At 41.8% G+C, this 26,017-nt stretch overlaps 1 protein-coding gene across 4 annotated transcripts in view; it reads right to left on the bottom strand.

Moving 5' to 3' along the window:
• The window catches only part of mdga2 (MAM domain containing glycosylphosphatidylinositol anchor 2), a 225,087-nt gene that overhangs the window by 79,549 nt on the left and 119,521 nt on the right, over nucleotides 1-26,017 (bottom strand). For 2 of the 4 annotated variants that reach the window (XM_023952705.1, XM_023952707.1), the window contains exons 4-8: nucleotides 17,425-17,621; nucleotides 11,477-11,612; nucleotides 11,127-11,396; nucleotides 2,629-2,720; nucleotides 1,772-2,009 (exon numbers count right to left, since the gene is read on the bottom strand). In XM_023952705.1, the coding sequence (XP_023808473.1) occupies nucleotides 1,772-2,009; nucleotides 2,629-2,720; nucleotides 11,127-11,396; nucleotides 11,477-11,612; nucleotides 17,425-17,621 (933 nt within the window). The remainder of the gene's footprint in view (nucleotides 1-1,771; nucleotides 2,010-2,628; nucleotides 2,721-11,126; nucleotides 11,397-11,476; nucleotides 11,613-17,424; nucleotides 17,622-26,017) is intronic. The other 2 variants (XM_023952706.1, XM_023952708.1) reach the window with 1 other exon arrangement.

Raw genomic sequence — 26,017 nt, 5'->3', positions numbered from 1 at the left:
GCTGTGAAAGAAAAAGCCCGGAGCAAGAGTCGTAAGATTTGCATAGCTTCAACATTTCACACAAAGCGTCTTCCAACTGTCAGTACATGTGCTAGTATCAGATAGCGACAGACCTGTGTGCATGCCATATTCTGAAAGGGCGTACAAAAGCCGACATTTGGAGTGTTCCTGAATGTGCTACACATGCCCGGTGTGTTTGTAGTTTAAGGTTTTCTTCAGCTTCGGCTTTCTAATCAAAATAGGCAGAGTAATGCTGAAATCCAGCCAAAGGAGAACACAATGCTCGACAAAACCTTCAATCTGTGATCAGGAAGCTGTCTCTTTGTGATTTAACACCATGCTTCTCCCTCCTCTCTCTGTCCAGCGTTTCCTTCAGGTCAGCACCAGAAGCCATGACTGAAACTACGGAGATGAAGGTGAAGACGGCGAGGTGGTCTGATGCGAAGTGTGAGTGCTGGTCACATTGTGGGAAAATATTAGTTGGAGCAGAGGTGGAGGTGGCTGCTTTGATGGAGCGATGGTGGATGGTTTTGGCCTATACCAATGAACATTTGGTCTTCTCTCATTTTTTTGGCCTAACGAAGCTTGTCTAAATCATATCAGGAGGAAAAGAGCACGTAATAAACTCAAAAACAACTCAGTGACAGATTGATAAACTCAAATTACAGACAAAAAAAAAAAACTTGACGACATGGTTGTGAGGGACTTTTTGTTTTTTCCCTTAGACTTTTTGTAAGGATCAAGTAGGCCTGCGCTGACTGAAATCTTCGGGGGGGGGAAAAAAAATCATTTTTTTAAGTTCTTTATTTTTCACAATATAAGAAGCACTTAAAAGTCCTATTTTCTTTCCAAAAATGGGCGCCTCATAATTCGGAGCACCTTATAAGTTGATTCCTTTTGGTTGTGCTTGCTGATGTTGAAGAGATTTTGAGAGTTACACGGCTCTCTCTCAAAATGTTCTGTTGCAAACAAGGTTGGCGGTTATTGCAATACGCTAATGTAGCTAACGTGTAGTGGTCTATGACTTTTTCTTTTTTGGACTAAATAGGAGATGAACTACACTTGCTTACGGAAATTGGCAGTAATTTCCTGCTCAGGTATTCATAACAATAAAGAACTAAATTTAGTTAAAAGGAAGTCTAACTGCAGCTGGAATTGGCTGCTATGGAAGGTCTGATATGTGATGTTTCAAAATAGTTTAACCCTTTGACACCACAGATGTCACTGGTGACACCTAAATCACATGCCTTTTGATATACCATAACTATGTATAGTTAGATAGCAGAAGTGCTTCACTACTATAAAGTGTTGCTTATCGGCGCAAAGCGGCTTTTTTCTCCGCTTCAGAATCTGCAGGAAATATGGTATTTGCGTAAACTGTTGAAGAATTACAGTAGTCCAAAGAACATCAACACTGGAGGTAGCGCCCTGGTGCTTGGATGCAGTAACACGGTTTTACCACGTGGGAGAGTACCGTAAAAAACTGAGGAAAAAGCGGGTGTCATGGCTGAACAATAGCCACACTTGAACCCTTGCAAGATGTCAAATAAACAGAACCATAAAATTGCAATTTGTGTTGACGTTGGTCCTTTGTTCAAGTTTCTTGAGCAATATTGTGAAATTGCTAAATCTATCCTAATAGCTGCTAAGCTCTTAACACTTTGCAGTTACATTTCCGGACTTCTGCGGTAATAGCAGTAATGCGGCTGTGATGCAGGGTGGGGGTGGGGGGTGTTAATGGCTATATGACGTAGGGGGTTGTGAGGCTCACCTGTTGTGGAGGAGATGTTGACGTCAATGCTAAAATCGGGAATGCCGCCCCCCTTCAGCGCCGCCACGCACGTGTACGTGCCGAAGTCTGTGAACTTGAGGTCGATGATGTCCAGGTTGGTGGTTCCGGGAGAAATATCGGGGTCCGTCTGGGTGATAACCATTCGCTCGGAGCTCCGCAGGGCGCGGCCGTTCTTCAACCAGCTGAATGTCAGCTCCTCGGGTGGCGTCGCCTCCACCTGGAACACACAGCTCGTTCTTTATCTGGACCTTTGAAGGTGACTGTGTTCCAAAAGAGTTACATTTGTGACAAATCTTTTAAGGAAAAACATGTTGTATTTCAAGCCCTTTGGTTGTTTCTGTTGCGGTCCTCTGCTCCTTCATTTGCAAATTCTGTTCTATTTTAGCCCAAAGTGATATTAATAGATGTATGTGATGGATCCTACCATCGCATAATAACGTTTTATTTATGTGGGGAGTTGTATGTGTGTTGAATTCTTTCGACTCTTTAACCCTTTACACAATTAATGTAGTTCTGGAGTGGAGAAAAGCAGCTTTGTGCTGAAATGTGATATTTTATGTTTTTAATGTGCTGCATATCACATCAAAGCTTTTCTCTATATCAGAACCAGTGAATTCCTGTTGGCTGCGTAAACAGTCAAAGATTTACAGCATGTCAAAGAGCATGCATTATTTAGGTGTCACTGGCAACATCTCCAGTATAAAAGGTTTAAACGCTGAAATGAATCTGTACAATGTGTCCATCCGATGTGGGGGGAGTTTGGGGTTTGAAAAGATTTGCCACAAATGGAGCTCTACATGTGTCTGCTGCCGGCCGGCGGCGTCACGTCTTCCCACCTGGCACGATATCTTGACCTCACGGCCAATCTGAATGTTGTCGTCGTTGTGGTAGGGATCAGGAGTGATCCAAAACCGACCTCTATTTAGAGCTGCAGAGAGAGAAAAAAAGAAAATATTTGTTAAAGACAAAATCGGCCCAAAAGACTGAGTGCTCTGAGATTTATTTAAATAACTGAATCATTTTTTTAAGTGTTTTCGACTCCACACTGAGTTTGTACCTCAGCTTTAGTTCTTTGTTCTGTCATACTAAAAGTACTTTAGGAGTCTTATCTGCACGGCGTTTGCTGTAGAATTTGCATTCCAAACAGCAAATCTAAGCAGGATGACATCAATTCTTGTCAAATTATGCCATTTTTGAGGATGATGGGTAAATTAAAATAAAAATAAACCCTTACACTAATGGTAAATCTCTTCAAAAGAATAAAGCAAACTTTGTTGAAGATTGAAGAATTGCGGAGAGCAGTGCTAAACCAAAAAAAAAAAAACAATTTGAAATAAAAAATTTGTACACACTTTTCTTTCAAACAGAGATTCCGGCCTTAAAAAATTTCATTATGATGCATGCTGCACCGGCTCCAACAAACACATCTGAGTTCAATTCATCTCTGCAGCAGAAAGAGCTGACGGAAATCCTTTCATCCGGCAATTCCCCGCTGACACCGACACATTCGGTTCGGTGAAGGGAGAGCGAAAAACAAAAACCCTGCGTGTCAGATTTAAACACAGGGAATTGAATGTGCAAAAGGCTGTGCGATGCCTGCCAAGCTGCACGCGGGGAGGTGACGCGCGCCTTTGACACCATCTCACTGCTTACGTTTGAAGAAAAATCCTATTTTTAACGCCAGACATCAAAAATTTCCAGACCTGTCCCAAACACCTTTGTGTGTTCACAAATGACTCTGTCTCCCATAAGCCCTTGCACTTGGCGTTGGGATTGTGTGGTGACATCTACAGTTAAATTCCATTTAGCAGTGACATTTGTTATGTTAGGAAGCATCGCATGAAAGTGACTTTTATGGATGCAAAATATAATCTTTTATTAACAAGTCCTTCTTTTCCTGTTGTACCAACAAAAATATGAAAACATCAGACAGATTACCCTTAAAGGAAAATATTAAGAAAAACTCTCCGATTGTCATTTTTACGAAAAAAAACAAAACAAAAAAGAAAGCTGCAAGTGATGTTTTCCACCCCTGCTCTTAAGACCCCCTCCTTACTGGCTGGGCAATTGCTGCATGCCCCTTACTCCACCCTTTCTACCCTTGCCACCCTGGTCAATGTTGTGACTGATAAATTCATAACCAATCACTTTTTTCAAACTAGATTTTCTGTTGATTTATTTCTATAGCAACCATTTTATTATTTGGTCACCTGGAGGTGACAAACATAGCTAGGTCATTTTTAGAAGTATTGGCAAAAGTAAACTTTTGGGTTTCCTTGGCAACGGAGGTTGCTGACATTCCTAATATAAACGTATTGTATGTCAGATTGTTTTGTTTAGCTTGAGCCAACGTTTCATGTTTTTAATTTTCATAGTATTCCGGGGGAACTCCACTTCCGCAAGCTTGCCACGTCAACGCCGTTGAAAATCTACAAACTTTATTTCCAACATATATAGCATCCGTACAGGGGGTTGACCCATACAGGTGCAGTGTATTTTAGGGTTGTCCTGGCCCGCGGAGGGTCAAAGACAAAAACGGCTGCCTTTTATGGACACCTTAAGGGACGTCAATAATGCAAGGTATCATTTTTTTGCGTGTGGTAATTGTATCAAAGTATTTAAGGATAACTTGCTCACACTTATGACGCATGAGTGATGCTGTTGGCTGATGGTTCCCTTACACCACACTAGTCATTAGTAAGCTGTGACCACGAGCTACCGAGTTACCGGCAAAGTTGATGAGAGGTCAGAAAGACTTATTTCTCAGTGACAACCCAAGAGAAATTTGTGGCTACTTTTTATCTCAACCCACAGACACAGACTTGCCAGCACACTTCCTAACATCAGCGAGAGTCAGCGTGCTGTCACAGGTGTCAAAGAGTAAACATTACGATTAGGTGCTAACCTCTTTTACGTTCCTGCAGCTCAAGTGCCGTCTCTCAGTTGAAGAGCGGCTGACACAATGAGGCCTGTAACGTTCATAAATCCCGCTCTGCTTCCCCGTCAGCACTGGCTGCAGCTCTCTGTTTGCGAACACATCTCTGCCAGAGACATGAGGATTTCTGTCTGTGCCGTACATTTTCTGATCTCCTGACAACGGGGACAGTGCTGGAAGTCGCATATCGATGTTCAACTCTCACTCTGCGAATGCTAAAAGGTATTTATCGGTTTCCTGAAAGGCGTCTACTCACACAATGCTATATGTACCTCATGACAGACAGATATCTGTTGAACTCGTCAATTAATCTAAAAAAAGATAAAGCTGTAATTCAAAAAACAAATCAGTTCAGTTTTGAACTTTTTAAAGTTTTGTTGTGAAGTTGGACCTGGGGAAAAAAAAACAAAGGTGGCACCACCTAAATTCAGTATAAGCCCCCTGCAAAGTAGGAACATCTTGGTTGTCAGTGACAAAATGTAAGAAATGGTTTGTAATAAAACAAAGACACTGTTTTTTTTATCTGCACCACAGGTGGATCTTTGTAGGTTTGGCAGACCTGGTCGAGTTAATTGATAAATGAGAAAATACAATCTGTGCTGGGCCCCCCTAGCATGGTGGGGGGGGTTATTCCTCTGGCTGGGCTGGAGCTTGCACTCTCTCTTCTCCTATGTCTCCCTGCTGTCTGGCGTTGGCGGCCCCTTTGGCGGTCCTGCTGGCCCTGGTCTGGATGCCAGACATGATTGGATGGATGGATTTGTAGATGGGCAGATGAATGGTTGGAGAAATATGGATGAATTTATGAATGGATAGATGGATTTGTACCCCAGTTCGATCTGGATGAAGTCCATCTGATACACTATTCAAACCTGTAGTTGAAGAGTTGGATAGGCTAATTCTTCTATCAAAGTTCAATTCAAATAAATTTTATTTATATAGCCCAAAATCACAACAACAGTCTTCTCAATGGGCTTCGTATCGGTAATTGTAAACAAAACCATAAGGATCATGAATACTTAGAATTCAATAGGAAAATTCTAAACTTAACTAACTAAACAGACTTAACTAAACTGGGCATCCCTGCCCTTAGACCCTCCTTTGCGAGTTCTGGTACATCGCCTGTCCATCCTAGGGAGGATCTCTCTTTCATGTGGGCATCCCTGAGGTTTTTTCTTTTTCCCCAGGAATCAATTCTTTTTCATGAATCATTTCTTACCAAGAAGGAGGGTCTGAGGGCAGCGATGCCTTGTTTAGCTTAGTCTGTTAAGTTTATTTTAGCAATCACTTATTTTATGTTATAACTAATTTTATGTATTGTACAATTAGTGAAGCCCGTTGAGACAACTTTGTTGTAATATTGGCCTATATAAATACAACTGCATTGAATTGAATTTATGGATCAAAAGATTTATGGATTTATGTATGATAGGTTGATTGATGACTTGATAAATGAATGAAAAAATGCTAATTAATTTGTGAATGGATGGATGGCTGGATGGGGATATTGATGAATGGATTGATAGATGGTTGGAAGGATTGATTTATAGATGGTCAGATGGATTTATGGATATGTAGATGGATGGGATATGGTTGGATCTCTTTGGAGAACCTTTTTGGTCAAAGAAGCAGACATGTCCATCTGAGCATTCCTGCAGATCAACCCCTGTCAGTAAACAATCCATAGGAAATCTGAAGCGTTCAACTTTCCCACATTGGTTATAGATGGACTCCGATATTTGGACTTCAACCCCATTTCACAGACATACTTTCCAGGAGTTCAGAGGCATTCATAAGCTTGATGCTCCGATGGCGTTTTGTCCCGTTCCTCTAGATCTCCCTAAATGTTGCTGAGAATTAAAGAAACTACCAACCTGTGCTTTGTTAGAGTTACAAAACTCTGAGAACAAACAACAAACCCACTCTGCTGTATTCCTGAGTACAAATGCCTGGTTGTACTGGAAGAGAGCTGACCGGAGCAGAGCACGGCTACGGTCATTATTTCCACGTCTGCCCGGGAGCCCATCTCATTTTTCACCTGGAGCTGTCTGCGTATCTCTAAGCAGGTGTCAGACAGCTCTTTCCATGCATCCTCGTGCAGAAGATCAGCTTGTGAAGCAGCGGTTGTCTGTTGGAGGCAGACAGATGTCTCAAAATTTACTGTTCTCCTCTTGTCATGTTCAAGGTCACGTAGACAGGACCAAAAAAACCCACAGAGCTTTCAGTCCCATTCTGCTGCCCCCCCCCCGTTCTTCATCTTTGTCCTTTCCTCACATTAGCCTCCAGACTTTCTGTGAACATCAGCACCTTTGCTGAATCTCCACCACCCATACATGATTGTTGTTTTGTGGGACGGACACAAAGAAGTGGCAACGGCTTTCAACTTTCAGGCGGTTCAGATGACGAGAGGGGCACAGAAAAACGTAAAAACACCTCCCAGTTGCCCCGGCGCACAATTCTATCGGGCAAAAGAGACGGACGCCGCTTTACTGCTGGACGTTTATAAAAACGAATTCGATATTCATGAATGCTAATTTATGCCGCTTCTGGGCCGGAATTTATTCAAGAGCTAATTTGATAAACGCCATTCACGTGTCGTTTTTTTTTTGGTGTGCTGACACAAAGGTGTTCAGAAAAAAACTTTTATTTTCCCAACAAAGTGTTTTAATACAAAACTGCTAAACACATCTGCTGGTTTGACAGAAAGCCTCTCATGGGCGGAACAAAAGGCGGCAGGCGTTGTTTGGTGAAGATAAGCGGCGCTCGCCTAAGCAGGTTTGGCTTCCATTGATTTGAGGCTCTTATATCAGCGTACCTGGATCTGTTAGGAACTCCTGAGGGTTTTGTGTTACAAAAAAATCGGATGCTTTGCATCGTGATTTCACAGCAGGAGAGTGGTTCCCTTCTGTCTTGATCCCACTGAGAGACAATGCACCACTTTGCAGGGGAATGAAGAGAAGAAATGGGAACACAGAAGTGCCAGGTTGCACTTCTCAACACATAGTCTCACATCACCAAGTCTTTATGCTTTTTACCAACAAGTAATTCACAAAGGGGAGTAATGTTCAGGGGAAGACCTGATCTATATTGGTACAATGTTGAAGGGATCCTGTCTTTTGGGAGATGTGGAAACCGTAAGGGGTCTGTTGGCAACAAAAGATTTCTGGTGGTTTAGTCTAAAGCGGATGTGCAGCTTTACTGAGCAGCGAGAAGTCATGAAAAGGTGACTGAAGCAGAAAGACGAGTGGCTGAATAAACAACGGCGAGGTCACAGGATGACCCTGCAGAAAGCAGCAAGACGGAATAACTAAACAGCCGTGATCGTTTTTCCATTGACCTTTGACATCCTCCGCTCTCCTATCAGCATCATGAGCCATTTTCATCTCAACTATTGACTGTATATGAGAACTCAGCTGAATGACTCCTCCCCCACGTGCTTTAAACAAGTATTTGCTGGTTCCAAGAAGTCAAAATTCTATAGACTTCTATAGCGAAATAAAGAACCATCCCCATTCTTGTTCTGCTTCCATTTTTTTAACATGTTCTTGATAAACTAGGGTTGGGCGATGTCCCTTAAATTGGCAGTTGACGATGTTTAAAGTAAAACATCGGGATGGACGATGATATCGTCGTGGGGGGGGGGGGGGGGGGGGGGGCTATTTTTAATTTTTCATTATTATATAATTATTATTTGTTATTTTACTTGATTACTTATTTATTATTTATCTTATTTCCCAACTAATGACTCATCCCCGATGAAAAAATAATGTCCAGTATAAACTGAGGGAAGTGACTTTAACAAAAAAAAAAAAAAAAATAGAAAAGAAGTAGTCCGCTCTTGCACTTGATTAGTCAAGTGGACCGGTGGACCGAAGGACCGTGTCTCTGAGCAGAGCAGCCGGACTTACAGCTTTGTGTGGAGGGGAAGGGAAGATGCTTTTTTAAGTGTGCGCTATGTGTGGGAGACTTCGGTCTCAGTTTGTTTACAGCGGAACTAATTTCCTCTTCCGGTATTTGAAACACTACTGCGCATGCCTAAATGATTTGTTCCGACCGAAAGTGTGACCCATGTGAACATTTGTTTTAATCGGAAAACGTATTTCTGGGCCCATGTACACGGTTGAATTCTAATCCGACCATTGATCCGATCAAGATATTTTGTACATGTAAACGCGGCTCATGGTGTCGACTCGCAGCGTGGCGGGGGCGTGGCATCACGATGGTGTCTCTCCATCGTGATGTAAGTCAACCATCATGATGATATCGTCCATCGGCACAACCCTATGATAAACCTCATTTTTTCATGACATTTGTTCTGCAGTGCAAGTTTTTCAAGTTGTAAACTGACCAATCCGATGCCTCAATAAAAGTATGTGGTTTCACGCTGACCAGTTGATTGACAGACTCTCGCAAGCCGAGGTTCAAGTGGTAGGCATGCGGACTTTCATAAGGGGTAGAGTTTGGAGTGTCAAAGTTCTTCAAGCCTCGAAAATGTATAAAAAACCATGTTATCATCATATTCGTCCATCTATCCATATATCTATCTTCTCCTTTAATCTGTTTGATAAGTCTGTTAAGACTTTGGTTGGATGATCTTCCTAACACAACCCTTTCTATTTACCAGGCTCCGGAGGGGCACATGCAGGACACTGGTTGGTGCCCTGTTGAGGCTGCATTTATCTTTTTATTTTATGTCAGTCTATTTGTCCGTCCATCCTTCTGTGTTTTTGTCTTTTATTTTATTTATCCAAAGTATTTAAGTTTTTTTTGTCAGTTTTTCTTATAATAATTTTTATTTCTTTACTCAATTGTGCATTTTTGTGGGCCAACCCCCCCCGTCCATGCCTACATGTGTTTATAACTAACAGTTATTTTTTTCATCCATTTCATTAATACATTTACAGTTCATAAGAATAATAGAAATTAATTACAGAAACTCCTGCTATTATGGGTGATAGTTGCAGTCAACAGGTTTTTATTTTTTTAAACTGTTGTTTAGTTCATCCCAAAGTTGCACTTTTATCAGGTTGTTTTCATTTGCTTTTATCTCCTCACTGACATCCACGCGCCTAGAGGAACTCATTGGATACAAATCAGATTTACTTTACTTCTTCAGTTTTCAAAATAAAAGTCTGTGTTTTTCTTCTTCAAGTGAAACCACACAATTGCAGCCTGAACAATGAAAGCGTCTGAGCTGCCTGACAGCAGATCACAGCGCCTCATGGAAGCAACATTTCTCTCCAGGCTGGGGAGTCTCACAAACATCAGAGAGTTTTCGTTGCAGTGCTGGTTATTGATCGGACGGCGGTGACGCTTCTCTGCACCTCCTTAGACAGGGGAGTGATGGAGATGTTGGCACGTCAACATCCAGTCTCCAAACGCAACCTGAGGAGACGCAGAATGCATCCGGAGTTTTTCCTTTAGTGGGTTCCAGACAGTCATCACTCTCAGAAGTTATCCGGACATTTGAACCCTAACCCAACTAACACTGTTAGAGGTGTAGTTGAAAACAATGCTTTAAAATATCTTTCCACTTAAACCACAGGTGAAACGAAAACCTTTCTTCCCTTTAGGGGTTATGCTTGCAAAAGAACAGGCAAAACGCAGCTTCTTCATTATCAAGTTCATGTCTTCTCATTGGTATTTTTAATGGAAATGCTTTAATTAGAAGCAGATTTTAGTCTCAACTGAAGCACATTTTTATGTTTAAGTTGACTAAGGAGTTCATTCCTTTGGTTTGAAGTTCATTTTACTGGAAAACTCCAACTGTTCCAAACAAATTTTATTTTGAAAAAAGTTATGTTCACATATAAAGAAAGAACAAAAGAATAATAAAATGAATTACTAAACAGTTTTTTTTAAAAACTTTTTGTCATATTTGCTAATATCATTACATAAATGATTATGAAAATAAAATACTATGTAAATACATAAATAAATAAAGAAAATTGTTGTAGCCAACTAGTATTTATGGTTTTAAATACAGGTGACATCTTTTAAACACATTTTTTTGTCTCTCTCATAAACAGTCTTGCGTCAAATGTTTGAGGCATTCTCCTGAGCCTGTTTTCCAGCGGTGGGAGAGTGGCCTTCCAACAAGCTCACTCAGATTGATGACAGTGGTTGCCATAGAAACAATAACTCAGACCAACTGCTTAGTCGCAAGATCTGGGTCCAACATGGCGGCATCCATATCATGAAAACACGGCAACTAAACTGAATTTATTTAATTGGGCCAGAAGTAAGTCGTATGGATGGTATGACACTCGTCCAATTCTCATGTTTAATTATCTTTTTTTCCCTGGAAGGTTTTATGCAAATAATATGCAAATTATGTGGTGGTCATCATCATGTAGCAACTTTTAGATCAGCCAATGCTGTTGCCCGCGCGCCTCTCCTCACCTCTCACCACGATGGTGGTCGATTTTTTGGCCGGGTTTCCCACGTTGTTGCTGGCCACGCAGCTGTAGATGCCAGCCTCGTCAGAGGTGATGGAGGGCAGCGTGAGCGTGCCACCGTTCACCACGCTTCTCTGGGGCAGGCTGTCGTTGGTGCTCACCCAGGTGAGGATGGGTGGCGGCTCACCTCCCGTGTTGATGCACACCAAGGAGACCGTTTGACCCGGATTCACCACGATGGGGTCTTCCACCAGCAGCTTAATGGACGGCGAGGCTACAAAGGACGAAAGGCACCATGTATGGTTTTTCATTTTGCGGTAGCAACGTTTTTTGAAGGACTGAGCATCCTTGTACCTGTTTTGTTGGTGAGCTTGAAGACGACACTGCGGTCGGGGATCCCGCACACGTTCCTGACAGAAGCGATGCAGCTGTAGTTGGCATAGTCTTGAGGACGCAGGTTCTTCAGCTTCAGGATCTTCGTTTCCCCCTGCAGCTCAGAGCAAAACAACACTGATATGCAAATGTGTGCAGGAACACCACTTGAACCCACGTACTGTATGCCCGACACAAAACGGGTTTCAATTGCTGATGAGCTAAAAACCTCAAACCTGCAGAATCTGCAGACTGCAAAGTAGATGCTGAACTCTGAAAATAAAGATACTTAACAAAGGTGGAGATCTTTTCCTAAAAAACAGCAAATGAACCTGTAACATTCAAGTTTCTACATCTGCTAGCATGCTTAAAAACATTGATGTTATCCAAGCTGATACCTTCATTTACTGAAAATATTTTTTTTTTTTTAGATTTAAAAGACATCATGTTGTAACAAGTGAAATAAAATGGAACTCAGGTTTTAATAGCTCTACTAAACTTAAAGCATAAAATCTAAATGAATAAAAGCACATTTTACATTGTAAGGAATGAGAGACACTAAAGCCTTTTGTATTAATGTTTTAAGGTTGTTTCATTTTGAAAAGGCTTTTCATGGTTGAAGAATCACAGCAGATGTCAAGACTTTCAGGTTGAGAATTTATAGTTTTTAAAGGAAACTCCACCTCCAAAGCTGTAAGAAAGAAGTTAGATTGAAATCTGTTATTGAATAAAAAATATCTGTTTCAAGGACAACATTCTTTAACGGCTGTAGATCAAAGTTCATGTGTAGCTCTATCTTTCTAAGTCCAATGAACTGAAAATCTCCCCAAAGGTTTTAAAAATGTAAAAAGGCAAAGAAAAAGATTTTTTTTTCTTCTAAAATCTAATATTTGTGGAACCAAATTCAATAAAGCCGGAATATAATGGCTTTTTAAACACACAAAGGAAGCAGATGAGGTTGTTGGAGCAGGAAACAAATGAAAACAATTGTGTCAGCAGACTGGTGGAGGGAGGAGTTAATGCATGGGAGAAGGCGACCTGTGGCATTTCCCCCGCTGAGCTGCGGGGGCATGCACGTGCTCTGCGGGGAAGATCTCCACAGAAATGGTCGTCTAATTGAGAGTTTGTGTTTGATTCCAGCTGGGCCCGTCAGCTACAGGGGCCTCACCCAGAAAGGTTGCTGGGAGGATGCGACCCTTTGATCTGTCTGACTCCTGCGAGCGCGTGCAGAGCAGACAGGCGGATCCAAGCGCCAGTCCTCAGACACGTGCGGGCCTGAAGCGCACGCCAGCCTTTGATGTCTTTAAAGGCTCTCACATCCACAAGGCTCAGAGATAACTTGATTGTGTTAAGTGCAGACCCCACATCCCACCTTATTTCTCTTTTCCTGCCACTTGCTCTCTTTGAAGCGGAAATCTGGCAGGAATTCGGGGCACGAACAGGAAGGAAAATCTGAGGGAGCGACTGCAGCTTAGGCAAAAACCTGAAAATGTACTTGTTTTCGAATGGAAACTAAATGTTTTTGAATAAATCAATCTGCAATATTGGTCCATTCCTCTGGATCCAAAGCTGCTTTCACACTGTACCGTTTGGTCAGGTTGTTTTTCTTGTTATTTTTTTTTTGGTTGGCCATTTCCCCCCCCAAAAGTTTTGCCGACCACCGTGGGTCCTGGATATAAATGCTGCTGTTACTGGACTGCATGGGTCTTTCGTTTTGGGCGCTGGGGCTCTTTCTTATGTGTGCCGCTTTATTTATGCCCCTGGGCAACTGGCAGCCGGTGGCAGTTGATATGGGCAGCTGCCGTCCGAAGACATTTACACTTCGTCCAATCAGAGTGGCTTTCACCGCCCAGCTGTCACCCGATTTCATAATTACGACATCCCTGCCTGACTCCGGGACAACGGACTGCTGCTGTCTACATTCATTACCACAACGATTTTTAAAAAATCAGGCGGTGGCGTGAAACCCTGTAGATTCTGCCAATGCCTCCCCCTCATGTGGTGGCAGTCGATGTTTTACTTTTTTTCCAGACTAAAATGTTTAAAAAATAAATAACAAAAGTCCTCAAATATTAAAATTGAGATAAGAATACACTGAGGTGACAGCATCCAATTGGAGCACCTGCTGATAAGGGAGAGGCGGGAGATCCAAAGAGATCCAATCAGATCACAGAGTCTTGAGCTGCTATACTAGGTTACCTGGGAAAATGCTGGAAACGCTTTTTTATATTTTTTTATTTGCTATTTATGAGCTATTTATGAGAAAAAAACAGCTTGAGGTTTGTTTGGAAGGTTCTGGATATTTTGTTTTTTGACCCACAGCAGTCCTGGACTGCAAGAACCAGATTGGTTTTAGTAATTCTTGTTTTTTACTAAACGTTTGAGCAAAAATGTTGCTTCTGCCAAATCCTCAAAAACGCACCTAAAAACTGGTGAAAATGAATAAACATTATAAATCTATCCTAGGATTAGAAAAAACCTAATCTTAATTTCTAAGTTTGGGATTGGTGCTCTTACTTTAAGACCCAATTAAAGCATTCATGAGAAGGGGGAAGGGGGGAGGCTGCAGAAGAAAACCAGAAAAAGTATTTAACTTGCTGAATTTCATATTAACTTAAAGCCTTCATTTTATCCAAAGATGGAAGTCTACCTAAAAGAATTATTTGATACAGGAATCTTTCATAAAACCATCTAAAAACTACAATTTTCATGTAAAAGATTTAACAGTTCTTTTTCCAAACACAAAGAAAATCTGTTTCTATTTTCAAAAAAGCTGAGATCCCACATGAACTGTGAAACCAGGTTAGAAGAACCTGCTGCTACTCAGCTGTACATCTTTATTGTCCCTTTGTGAGAGCATGAGATGGGGGTTCAAAAACAAAGGATCTTGTTGTTAAAAGGCCAAATAAAAAAGAACCATTTCAAGGAATTTGTCGCACCACAGTGTCTATTGTTCTTAGGTTTGTAACAAATATCCATGATGATTCGTTTGCTGCTAATTATAGAGCATGGAAACACAAAGGGACCGAAGAAAAACACACAGTGGTTTTCAGGTCCTGCTAAAAAGCCTCTCAGAGACTGGAGTTCATTTATTTATAAGCTCATATCTTTTTATTTTTAGAATGTATTTGTTTAATACACCTGTTATCACCTTTGAGCCATGCAATTCTGGGTTTTATTTGTGCTTGTTTGTCTTTTTCTTTGCAGGAGCTGCCACATCCCAGAGCTGTGTGGATCCACTAGAGAAGTTTTCAAGACATAAACTGCTGGCAGAGGCGCAAGGGTGTAGTTAATGCATCCATACCTTGTTTCCTGCTACATGCGTAAACATTTCACACTTCTGTGCTGTTTATGGAACTGTTGATAGTAGTACGTTTTTGTAAGTCAACATCTCCTCTTTTATTCTGTTGTTCTCGGTTGTTTCGTCCTTCATTTCCCTTCATTTTTTAGTTTGTTACAGAACAGACAGAGGTGTGGGGCGTAACAGCACCTATTTCGATATTTACACACATATTTATGATATTTAAAGGTAAAAAACAACCCAAACTTTACTTTTCAACTTATACAGACACTTACTGGCCACTTTTTAGACACACCTGTCCAAGTGCTCGTTATTACAAATTTCTAATCAGCCAATCAGATGGCAGCACATGGTCAAGGCCATATGCTGCAGTTCAAACTGAGCATCAGCACGGGGAAGAAAGAGTGATTGAAGTGATTCTGCATGTGGCATGGTTGTTGGTGCCAGACAGGCTGGTCTGAGTATTTCGGAAACTACTGATCTACTGGGATTTTCACCACTCCTGTCAGCTAAGAACAGAAAACTGAGGCTACAATTCACACAGGCTCACCAAAACTAAACAATTAAAGACTGGAAAAAATGTTCTCTGGTCTAATGAGTCTATTTCTGCTGCGACGTTCAGATGGTAGGCTCAGAATTTTGCGTCAACAACATGAAAGCATGGATCCATCCTGCCTTGTGTCAACAGTTCAGGCTGGTGGTGATGATATCATGGTGTGGGGGATATTTTCTAAGCACAATTTGGGTCCCTTAGAACCAATCAAGCATTGTTAAAACACAGCCTACCAAGTATTGTTGCTGACCATGCCCAACCCTTTATGACAGGGGATGACGGGGGACTCAGATAGCCTCCACAGTCACCAGATCTTAACCCAATAGATCCCCTTTGGGATGTGGTGGAACAGGAGATCAGCATCATGGATGTGCAGCCGACAAATCTTCAGCAAATGCGTGATGCTGTAATGTCAATATGGACCAAACTGTCTGAGGACTGTTTCCAGTACCTTGTTGAATCTATGCCACGAGGATTAAGTATGGTGGCCGAGAGGTGCAAGACACGTTTACAACAACAACATACCCAGTACAAATGAACAAATACTGAAACACAACAGCAAATCACGAAACACAACAGCGAATAAAAGAACACATTTTTCCGTCACTTCCGGTATTAAGGGTTTTCCCTTTCCGTTAGCAGCTGCTCGCTTTCATTAATTTTTTCTGCTTCTTCTCCTGTCATGTTTTTCAATTGTCCACCAGCTACTTAATGGAGAGGGAATACCCTTAAAACCCGAAATAAGGCAAAAACGTTATCGTGCTAAACATTGTTGTAATTTTTATTGAAGTAATGCAAATAAAAAAGCTTTCTGACTGTTTCATGTTTTTAAAATGTCCACACAATGAAAACAGGAATACATAACTTTAAAGAATCATAAAAGATTAGTTTTGTATTACGTCTCTTTCTTTTGGAAGCCGGATCTCCGCTTTTATTGTTGTGTTTCTGGATTTGGTAATTTGCACCTGGATTTGTCGTTGTGTTTTAGAACTCTGTAATTTGTTCTGCGATTCGCTGTTGTGTTTCATTAATTTGCGGTTGTGTTTCAGGACTTGGTAATTTGTTCTCTGATTTGCTGTTGTGCTTTAGTATTTGTTCATTTGTACTGGGATTTGTTCTTGTTGTATCTTAAATGTAAAAGTGTCTTACACCTATCAGCTACCGTAATTAGGCCAGTTCTGAAGACAAAAGGGGCCAACGAGGAACCAACAAGATGTACCTGATAAAGTGGCAGGTGAATGTGCATATAAATATATATGTTTGAATACACCTTCCCATCCGTTTGAATGAGAAGTTGTGTCCAGACTTTTGGTCTGTACTGTATATGAAAGGTTCCTTGTAGGAGAACTGACTCCCTTTAAAATACCTGGAAAAAGAAAATGACTAAGCTACTAGGAAGTCAGTCTTTGTTCATTCTTGTTTGAAGCACTAATTAAAATACTTAACAGTCAAGTTTGGGTGACTCATAATTCCCTCAGTGGTAAAGTTATTCTTTTCAAAATACAGATAGGTTTTTAAAAGGTTTATGCTTTGAAGTTCTGCATTTGGTTTGGACCCTAATAAAGAACAATATGTGTATGTGCCAAACATGCATCCATTAATCTTCTGAACCCATTTTGTCCCTTTCAGGGTCACGGGGCTGCTCATGGGCGAAGGTAGGGTACACCCTGGACAGGTCGCTAGTCTGTTGCAGGGTCAAAAATAAAAAGACCAAATAAAGTACTAACAATAACAAAGTCAAACATTTGCTGGTTTTAGATCCTTACAGAATGAAAAGAAATATTAAGGTTTTCAAATGTTTATTATTCTATAAAAAATATGGAAATAGGAAGCTTGCTCTTTTGTTCCAAACATAAACAAGACAGATCTGACGGGTATTGGTATTTCTCCAAAAGCATCTACAATGGTGTTCATAAACGCTCATTGGTTTAAGAACTCTCACATATTATAGATAGAATTAATAATCAGCATTTATGTGCAGAACATATTTTGTGTAAGCGTTGATGGGCTAAAGATGGACAAAAGGAAATGCTTACGCTGTCTTCTGAGCCCCACGGCGTGCCTGCTGTGTCTTACCTGTGTGAAAAACGGCTCGTAGATTTCCACTCCTTTATCCGAGCCTTGGGTCAGGACCTCGCGTCCGCGGTGCCAGCTGTAGCGGACGGGCGGGTTGGAGTTCGCCACGCATCGCAGGAATACAGTCCTTTCGTAGTAGAACTGCTCCTTGGCCTCTCCGATGCTCTGATGTACCGTCACCACTGGGTCGTCGAGATCTGTGGGGAGATCACGGGGAGAGACTGTCAGAGACGACTTTCCCTCCAACAACATATCGACCGCTCGGTATCGATTAATGACAGTGTCCCCGTTCTGTAGATTAATCTTGATTTACAGGTGGATATCAATTTTTTGTTCATGTGAGTAAACACAAACACAATTTCTGAAAATCTGCAGAGGCTGATTGGGGTTAAAGGTTATTTGGAAAGACTGGTGTTATCGTCTTAGGAGAGCCAGCTATCACCAGGATCAAAAGTGGGAGAGCCACTTCTTGAGGTGCTAAAGTCAATAGGATGCAGCTCAAGGGCACTACAACTCCCCAGACGACTGGAACTGCAGTCCGAGCTGCACTCCAGTGAGAGCATCCAACAAGACAGTCTGCACCCAAAAGCACGTTTGATGTCCGTCCCATCACGGATCCAGTTTGCCGGGCCTCCACTGTAATTTCTGCCCATCCATCCGTCCCCAGAAGATCTGAGGGATGTCTCATCTGAGAGGAGACACTTGGTCATTTGAAAGAGGCGCTTGTGCTTGATTAAACGGATTCAAAGTTAATCATCTTACTCGGCTATCGCATTAAGCCCCAGCAAATGGTGTTCATCATAGCCATGGTGTCTTTTAGCATGCTAATGCGCGCCTCGTAGATTATGTCCAGTCGCACGCTTGGAGAACACAGCACTTGCTGTTTCCCTTTCATCTCCATCACAGATGCAATCAGTTTTTATCAGGAGCAGAGAGGCAATTTAAGGGGGGGTAGAAAAACTAATGCAATTTATCCTGCACGCTAAAACTCTGGCCGATAACAGCTGACCTTTTGCATATGAGGAGGAAGGTGATTGAGTGGATGAATGAGTGATTTTGTGTATCAGTTAGGGAGAAGCAAGGTGGGTAATTGAGGTGTTGGAGACCACAAGAGGAGCTAACACTGAATGGATTTCCTAATCTCTATATGAAACCTGGGAATTTTAAAAGCTAAAACATTAATGTCATGTTTTGTTTTTAAGTTCCTTTCTAAGAACATTCTGATCCCATTATATCAGGAAGTCTCAGATTATAAGAAGCACGTCAGTACCCTCGAAGTTTAAGGTGCAATTTCTTAGTGAAATTCCTAAGTGTGTCTGTTCTGCTAATAACTATTTGTACTCAGAAAGAAATCAGACGGGTTGTTGCAGCAACGAAACAGCCAACATTATTGTAGCTTGAAATGGACGTTTATCCTGAGTCCTTTTCATAACAGAAAACAATTAAAATAAAAGTTTGATTATTTTTTAAATAGAACTAAAAAGAAAAAAAAAAGATTTTTCATCCTCTTTTGTAAGTCTTCTTTAAAAAGCAAACTTGAAAATTTTTTTTTTTTACAAATTCTTCTAGATATATATTAAAATAAGTAAAAACAAATAAATAAATTGAAATAAAAAAATAGTGCATTTTTTATTGCTGGAAATAAGACGTGTTTTCTTTAAATTGCAGCACCGTACAAACAGTAATAAGTGCTTCTGTCATTTGTAAAACCCACTCAGACCTTTCTTACAACAATCCATCCAAACACTAACGATGAGCGATGAGAGTTAGTTACCTAGGTTGAGGGTGGTTCCCATAGTTATGAGCATTTGCAGTCCAGACAAATTGAGTAAATATATTTTGTTTTGAATTCTTGCATTTTCCTGACAAAGTGTACTGAAAAAATAACTTTTTTGAAAATCAGATAAATTGGGTTATTTTCATTTTTTTATTTTATCTTTTTAAGAAATTTTGAAATATCAAAAAGTATACAGATTATTCTGGTTTTACTATGATCAAAAATGCACAGGGACATCATTGATTTCCAAAAGGTAATTACACCAGGTAGCAGTAAATGTAGTTTAGTTTTTCTGCAGGGGAATTTTTGACCTCTCAGACCCCAAATTTGCGATGCTGCCATGAAAAATGACAAGAAGATTGAAGGTAATGCTTTATATAAATATATATAATTATATTTGCAACGGATGCAGTTTATTTTTGTGGTTTACTTTGATCAATGGCAGAGGTTAGACTTTTACAATCAAAACTCAGGGTCAGGAAGTGTTTTAACAACCCAGGAGAGCGATGAAACAAAAATAAAAAATCATATATATCTGTGTGTTTTGTATTTGGTGCTTATGAAAAACAACAGAGAATAGAATAGATCAGTCAGTATGGAGATACCAGTAAGTAGAGCTGCACCATGTGGTTGAAAAGTTGAATCCACAATGTTTAGAAACATCATTTAAACTTTATTTTTTTTTGGAACAAAGTGCAAACTAAACCTGTCTAGTTGTGTCTTCTTTATAAATAAAATATTGCAACAGTATTTTTATTCCAAATTGGACAAACTCTTTATGCCGGAATCTATTTCTCACATGAAAAATATTCTTCTATGTTTTTTTGTTTAAGGTTATGCTAATTTAAGTGAAATCCGGATTTCAATGGTACTTTAGCAACATTTGGTGTAAAGAGGTATATAAATATAAAACATTCATCTATTTAAGTTGTGGACATGGATGTGACTTTAGTAATGAAGTGTTAAATCCTTCCAGTTTGGTCGTTTTTGTCTTGAGTCTCTGTAGTTTTCGAATCTGTCTGGAATGTGGAACCCCTGGCCAATTTACAGTTGGACCGCAGAACCATATTACTGTATTTTGAGCACAAGCAACCCAACAGAAACTATCGTGACGTCAATGATTGGCAAAGAGAGAAAATGAGACAATTGGAATGTAAACAAACAACTTCCGAATGTGATGACAAAGCAGTCTGCAAACTACTACTTCAAATCTTCTTTCTCTTTCGGCTTTTCCCATCAGGGGTCGCCACAGCGAATCATCCTTTTCCACCTCACTCTATCATGGACATCTTCTACCCTAACGTTAGCCAACTTCATGTCCTCTGTTAAGACATCCATGTATCTCCTCTTTGGCCGTCCTCTTGCCCTCCGGCCAGGCAGCTCCATCTCCAACATCCTTCTACCAATATATCCACTATCCCTCCTCTGAACATGTCCAAACCATCTCAGTCTGGCTTCTCTGACTTTGTCGCTAACACAGACAACATGAGCCGTCCCTCTGATGTACTCGTTCCTTATCCTGTCTAACCTGGTCACTCCTAAGGAGAACCTCAACATCTTCATCTCCGCTACCTCCATCTCAGCCTCTTGTCTCTGTCTCACTGCTACCGTCTCTAACCCATAGAGCAGAGCTGGTCTCACCACTGTCTTGTACACCTTTCCTTTGAGTCTTGCTGGCACTCTTCTGTCACACAACACTCCTGACACTTTCCTCCAACCGCTCCAACCTGCCTGCACTCGCCTCTTCACCTCTTTTCCACAATCCCCATCACACTGAACTGTTGACCCCAAGTACTTAAACTCCTGCACCTTCTTCACCTCAGCCCCCTGTAACCTAACGCTTCTACCTTGATCCCTCTCGTTCAGACACATGTATTCTGTCTTACTACGACTGACCTTCATGCCTCTTCTTTCCAGAGCAAACCTCCACCTCTCTAGCTGTTCCTCCACCTGCTCTCTACTCTCACTGCAAATTACAATGTCATCCGCAAACATCATTGTCCAGGGAGATTCCTGTCTTACCTCGTCTGTCAGCCTGTCCATCAGCATAGCAAACAAAAAAGGACTCAAAGCTGATCCTTGGTGTAGTCCCACCTCCACCTTGAACTCCTCTGTCTGACCTACAGCACATCTCACCACCGTCATACTTCTCTCATACATGTCCTGAACTACTCTGACATACTTCTCTGCCACTCCAGACGACCTCATACAGTACCACAGCTCCTCCCTCGGCACCCTGTCATACGCCTTCTCTAAATCTACGGACACACAATGCAGCTCCTTCTGACCTTCTCTGTACTTTTCCATCAACATTCTCAAAGCAAAAATGGCCTCAGTGGTGCTCTTACGGGGCATGAAACCATACTGCTGCTCACAAATCTCCACCTTCTTCCTAAGCCTGGCTTCCACTACTCTTTCCCACAGCTTCATTGTGTGGCTCATCAACTTTATTCCTCTATAGTTGCTGCAGTTCTGCGTGTCACCCTTGTTCTTAAAGATCGGAACCAGAACGCTTCTCCTCCATTCCTCAGGCATCTTCTCACTCTCTAGAATCCTATTGAACAACTTCGTTAGAAATTCCACTGCTGTCTCTCCTAAGCACTTCCATACCTCCACAGGAACGTCATCAGGACCAACGGCCTTTCCGCTCTTCATCCTTTTCAGAGCCTTCCTAACCTCATCCTTTCCAATCTCTGCTACTTCCTGCTCCACAACAACCACATCTTCCTCCCTTCTTTCCCTGTCATTTTCCTCGTTCATCAGCTCCTCAAAATACTCCTTCCATCTTTTCTGTACACTCTCCTGGGTTGTTAGCACCTTTCCATCTCTGTCCTTAATCACCCTTATCTGTTGCACGTCCTTCCCATCTCTGTCTCTCTGTCTGGCTAGCCTGTACAAGTCCTTCTCTCCTTCCTTTGTGTCTAACCTGTCATATAGCTCATCGTAAGCTTTCTGTTTGGCCTTTGCCACCTCTCTCTTCACTTTACGCTGCGCTTCCTTGTACTCCTGTCTACCTTCCTCAGTCCTTTCTACATCCCACTTCCTTTTAGCCAACCTCTTCCTCTGGACGCATTCCTGTACTTCCTCATTCCACCACCAAGTCTCTTTACCGTCTTTCCTCTTTCCAGATGACACACCTAGCACCTTCCTACCTGTTTCCCTGATAATCTCTGCTGTAGTTTCCCAGTCATCTGGAAGCTCATCCTGACCACCCAGACCCTGTCTCAACTTCTGCCTAAATTCCTCACAAGTTTCTTCATTCTGTAGCTTCCACCACTTGGTCTTCTTTTCTGTTTTCCCTCTCTTCTTCTTCCTGACCTCCAGAGTCATCTTACACACCACCATGCGGTGCTGTCTGGCTACACTCTCTCCTACCACCACTTTGCAGTCATTAACCTCTCTCAAATGACCTCGTCTGCATAGGAAGTAGTCCACCTGGGTACTCCTACCTCCACTTCTGTATGTCACTCTATGTTCCTCTCTCTTCTGGAAGTAAGTGTTGACTACAGCCATTTCCATCCTCTTCGCAAAGTCCACCACCATCTGTCCCTCCAGATTCCTTTCCTTCACACCAAACCTGCCCATCACCTCCTCATCACCTCTATTGCCCTCACCAACATGCCCATTAAAGTCTGCTCCAATAACAACTCTCTCTCCTCTGGGGAGACTCTGTATGACCTCATCCAACTCACTCCAGAATCTCTCCTTCACTTCTAACTCACAGCCAACCTGTGGCGCATACCCACTGACTACATTCACCATCACCCCTTCGATTTCTAACTTTAAGCTCATCATCCTGTCTGAGACTCTTTTCACCTCTAGAACACTGTTTACAAACTCCCCCTTCAGAATCACTCCTACCCCGTTTCTCTTCCTATCAACACCATGATAGAACAGTTTGTATCCTCCTCCAATACTACGTGCCTTGCTGCCCTTCCACCTTGTCTCCTGCACACACAGTACATCTACCTTCCTTCTCTCCATCATGTCTGCCAGCTCTCTGCCTTTCCCTGTCATTGTGCCAACGTTAAGAGTCCCTATTCTCAAACCTATGTTCCTGCCTTTTCCCTTCTCTCTCTGGCCACGGGCCCTTCTGCCTCCCCTCTTTCTTCGACCAACAGTAGTCAAATTTCCACCGACACCCTGTAGGTTAACAGCATCGGTGGCGGTCGTTGTTAACCCGGGCCTCGACCGATCCGGTATGTCTAAAGTGTTGTGGATGATTCGCATGGTACTACTTCAAATGAAATGAGTAAATCAACAAATGAGTCCCACTTCTGAACAGAACACCATAGGGATACCACAGCACACTGGGTGAGGTTTGTATTGTGGTTCCATCCAATCAGAAGCACCCTAGCCTAAATGTGGGACAGCCTTGACTTCAACTTGCTCTTATTGCACATGATCAAAACAGAGTAGCAGACAGGATCAGATCAAAAGCTTTTTATGCCAAATAAAAAATAAAAAATAAGACAAACCGACCAAAACCAGCAATTTTCATAGTGTGAAAATGTGTTGATTCTATATACAAGAGTCTGTTCTGATTGGTTAACCGTGGACCGCAAAGCACGGCGTCTCGGCTGAGAATGCTGATTCCTCTTTTTCATTAAAGACGTGTTCTCCCCTGCAGCCCCTTAATCAAAATCTAGCAGTGGTCAATACTTCATCTAGGATCTATTACAGTGTCTCAGGTAAGAGCAATTACCTTTGGGAGGGGGACAAAGGCGGGGGGGAGGGACTACACTGCAGATGAGACAGAGCAACTGCAGAGCTATCTTAAAGGAGGCATTTGCTTTGAGAAGAACATATACATCACTGAGGGGAGTTTGAATCACTCGGCTTTAGTTTCATCTATTTCCTGCTTTAAACAGCTAATTTACCGTCTGTGGTAGAATGGAGGGAATCGCTGACAGGCCTTTCTACCACAATTACACATGTCTTCGGAGGCCTGACCAGAGAGGACCTGTGTGTTTTTCTGCAAGTGTAATTTTTATACGGCGTCATTTGAGCTATTAATAGGTCTGAAATGTGAGCAGAGCAGAAGTGGGTGCTAGGAGGCAGGAGATAAATATGGAAATGCGCACTCTGGATTAAAATTTTATGAATTTCAAACCAAATTCCACCTCCACCATCAGTCTTTCTCCTGTAAGCATATTGTACGTGTGTGCATGTGTGTGTGTGTATATGTCGCTCTTGTGTAATTAGCTTCTTAAGTCACGCTTGACTGATTGTGAGGCTTTAAATCCCAGAGCCCAGAGGAAAACTTTGCTGTGCCGGCTGCCTCTGCCAGTGCTGTTAGGGTTTGTAATTGCAGGTTCGTAGTGCCGCAGACCGGTAAATCTCCGTGTTGGGCTAAACGCCATAGTGAAGCGGCCACGCCGGTCCCTCCCAGCACATCAACGCATCTCTCATCCCCACAGTCCTCCGATAGCAGAACATGGGGGGGGGGTGACACAGTCATGTGAACACTAGCGGCAACCCATTCGTGCAAGACAGCTCTGTTCCTGTTTATCACCAATATCTTCACGGCTCGACGTGGCGATACTCTCACCTGACCAGTAGATATCAACCTTTGAAGGCCCTCTAAAACATTCAACGGGTGGTTTCAAGAAAGTAAAGATAAAGACCGAAGAATGAGCTTCATTAACACATCAAACCTGTACTCTGTGCTTCCTTGTTCCAAAACAGTCTTTTTAAAGGACAGACAGATGTGTGTAAACATGGATTTCTCCACATGCGTGCACTCCGCTCCAGATCCTCATTCGGTGTCACTGTGTCTACTTTGGCTTTAATGTCTTTACCCCGATTTGGACCTGATTTGTTAAATTAAGTAGTGAGGAGAATACCTATAAACCATTGGCCATGATGGGTTTCTTGATCGTCTTGTCTGCATGTAATCAATTTGAGCCGATGGGGAATGACTCACTGCTTCCGTCTTGTCTCCTCTTGCCTCCTGCAGAAGAGGGTGCTCTGTATTTACAAGCCACTGACTGAAGACCATCACAGTGCCTCAGTGTACCGTCTTCTAAAATCATTTGCAGAGACATTGCCATGGTAACTTGTTTTTTCAGAGCAGGAGGGAGGGGAGTGATGCAAAGTGAGGCAGGTCATTATGTTACAGTGTTAGCCATTAGTGGTCATGTCCCTGAATTCTGAAAGAAAAACCACTTATAGACATTTCTATAGTTGGCGCTATGCAGGCACATACATACTTTTGTGAGGATGGCGTCAAAGAAGCACAGAAAGGTTTAATGTCTGCAAACTGCAAAGGTAAAGATAGCAAACAGAATGAGGGGATGTTGTGTTAAGATTGTTGGGTTTCCACATTCCGCAGTCTATTGGGAAAACCAACAGACCCGAAATCTGTACTGAAACCCATCAGGTTTGACATTATGACCATTGATGCAATGGAGGTCGATTCAACTTCTTAAGTCTTAGTTGATTGGATATATTAGACAGTGCGTAAGTGCCGTGCCCCCAGAGTTTACAGGTTAGCATTGCCATATTTTCTGCACTATATCGAACACTTAATGAATGGTCCGTTTTCAAAATTATGTCATAGATAAGGCAGGCTGAACTATGAGATGCATTGAGCAAGACAAAAGACTCAACAGCTATATCTTCCAAAATGTAAAAAATAACAGAGTGCTGCCACAAAAATAGACATTGCTGTAAATATGCTAACTCCCAACCTTATTAGGAACACACAAAAAAATACTTAGTCTGAAACTCTACATGTTGGCCGAGTTACTGTATTTTCAATACTTATAACCCAACACTAATAGTAAAATGTAAAAAAAACAAGAACAGAATGAT

This window comes from Oryzias latipes, chromosome 24 (assembly GCF_002234675.1).
Source record: "Oryzias latipes chromosome 24, ASM223467v1".
Lineage (NCBI taxonomy): Eukaryota > Metazoa > Chordata > Actinopteri > Beloniformes > Adrianichthyidae > Oryzias > Oryzias latipes.
Note: the sequence above shows the minus strand (reverse complement) of the source record. Positions and strands in the feature narration are given on the sequence as shown.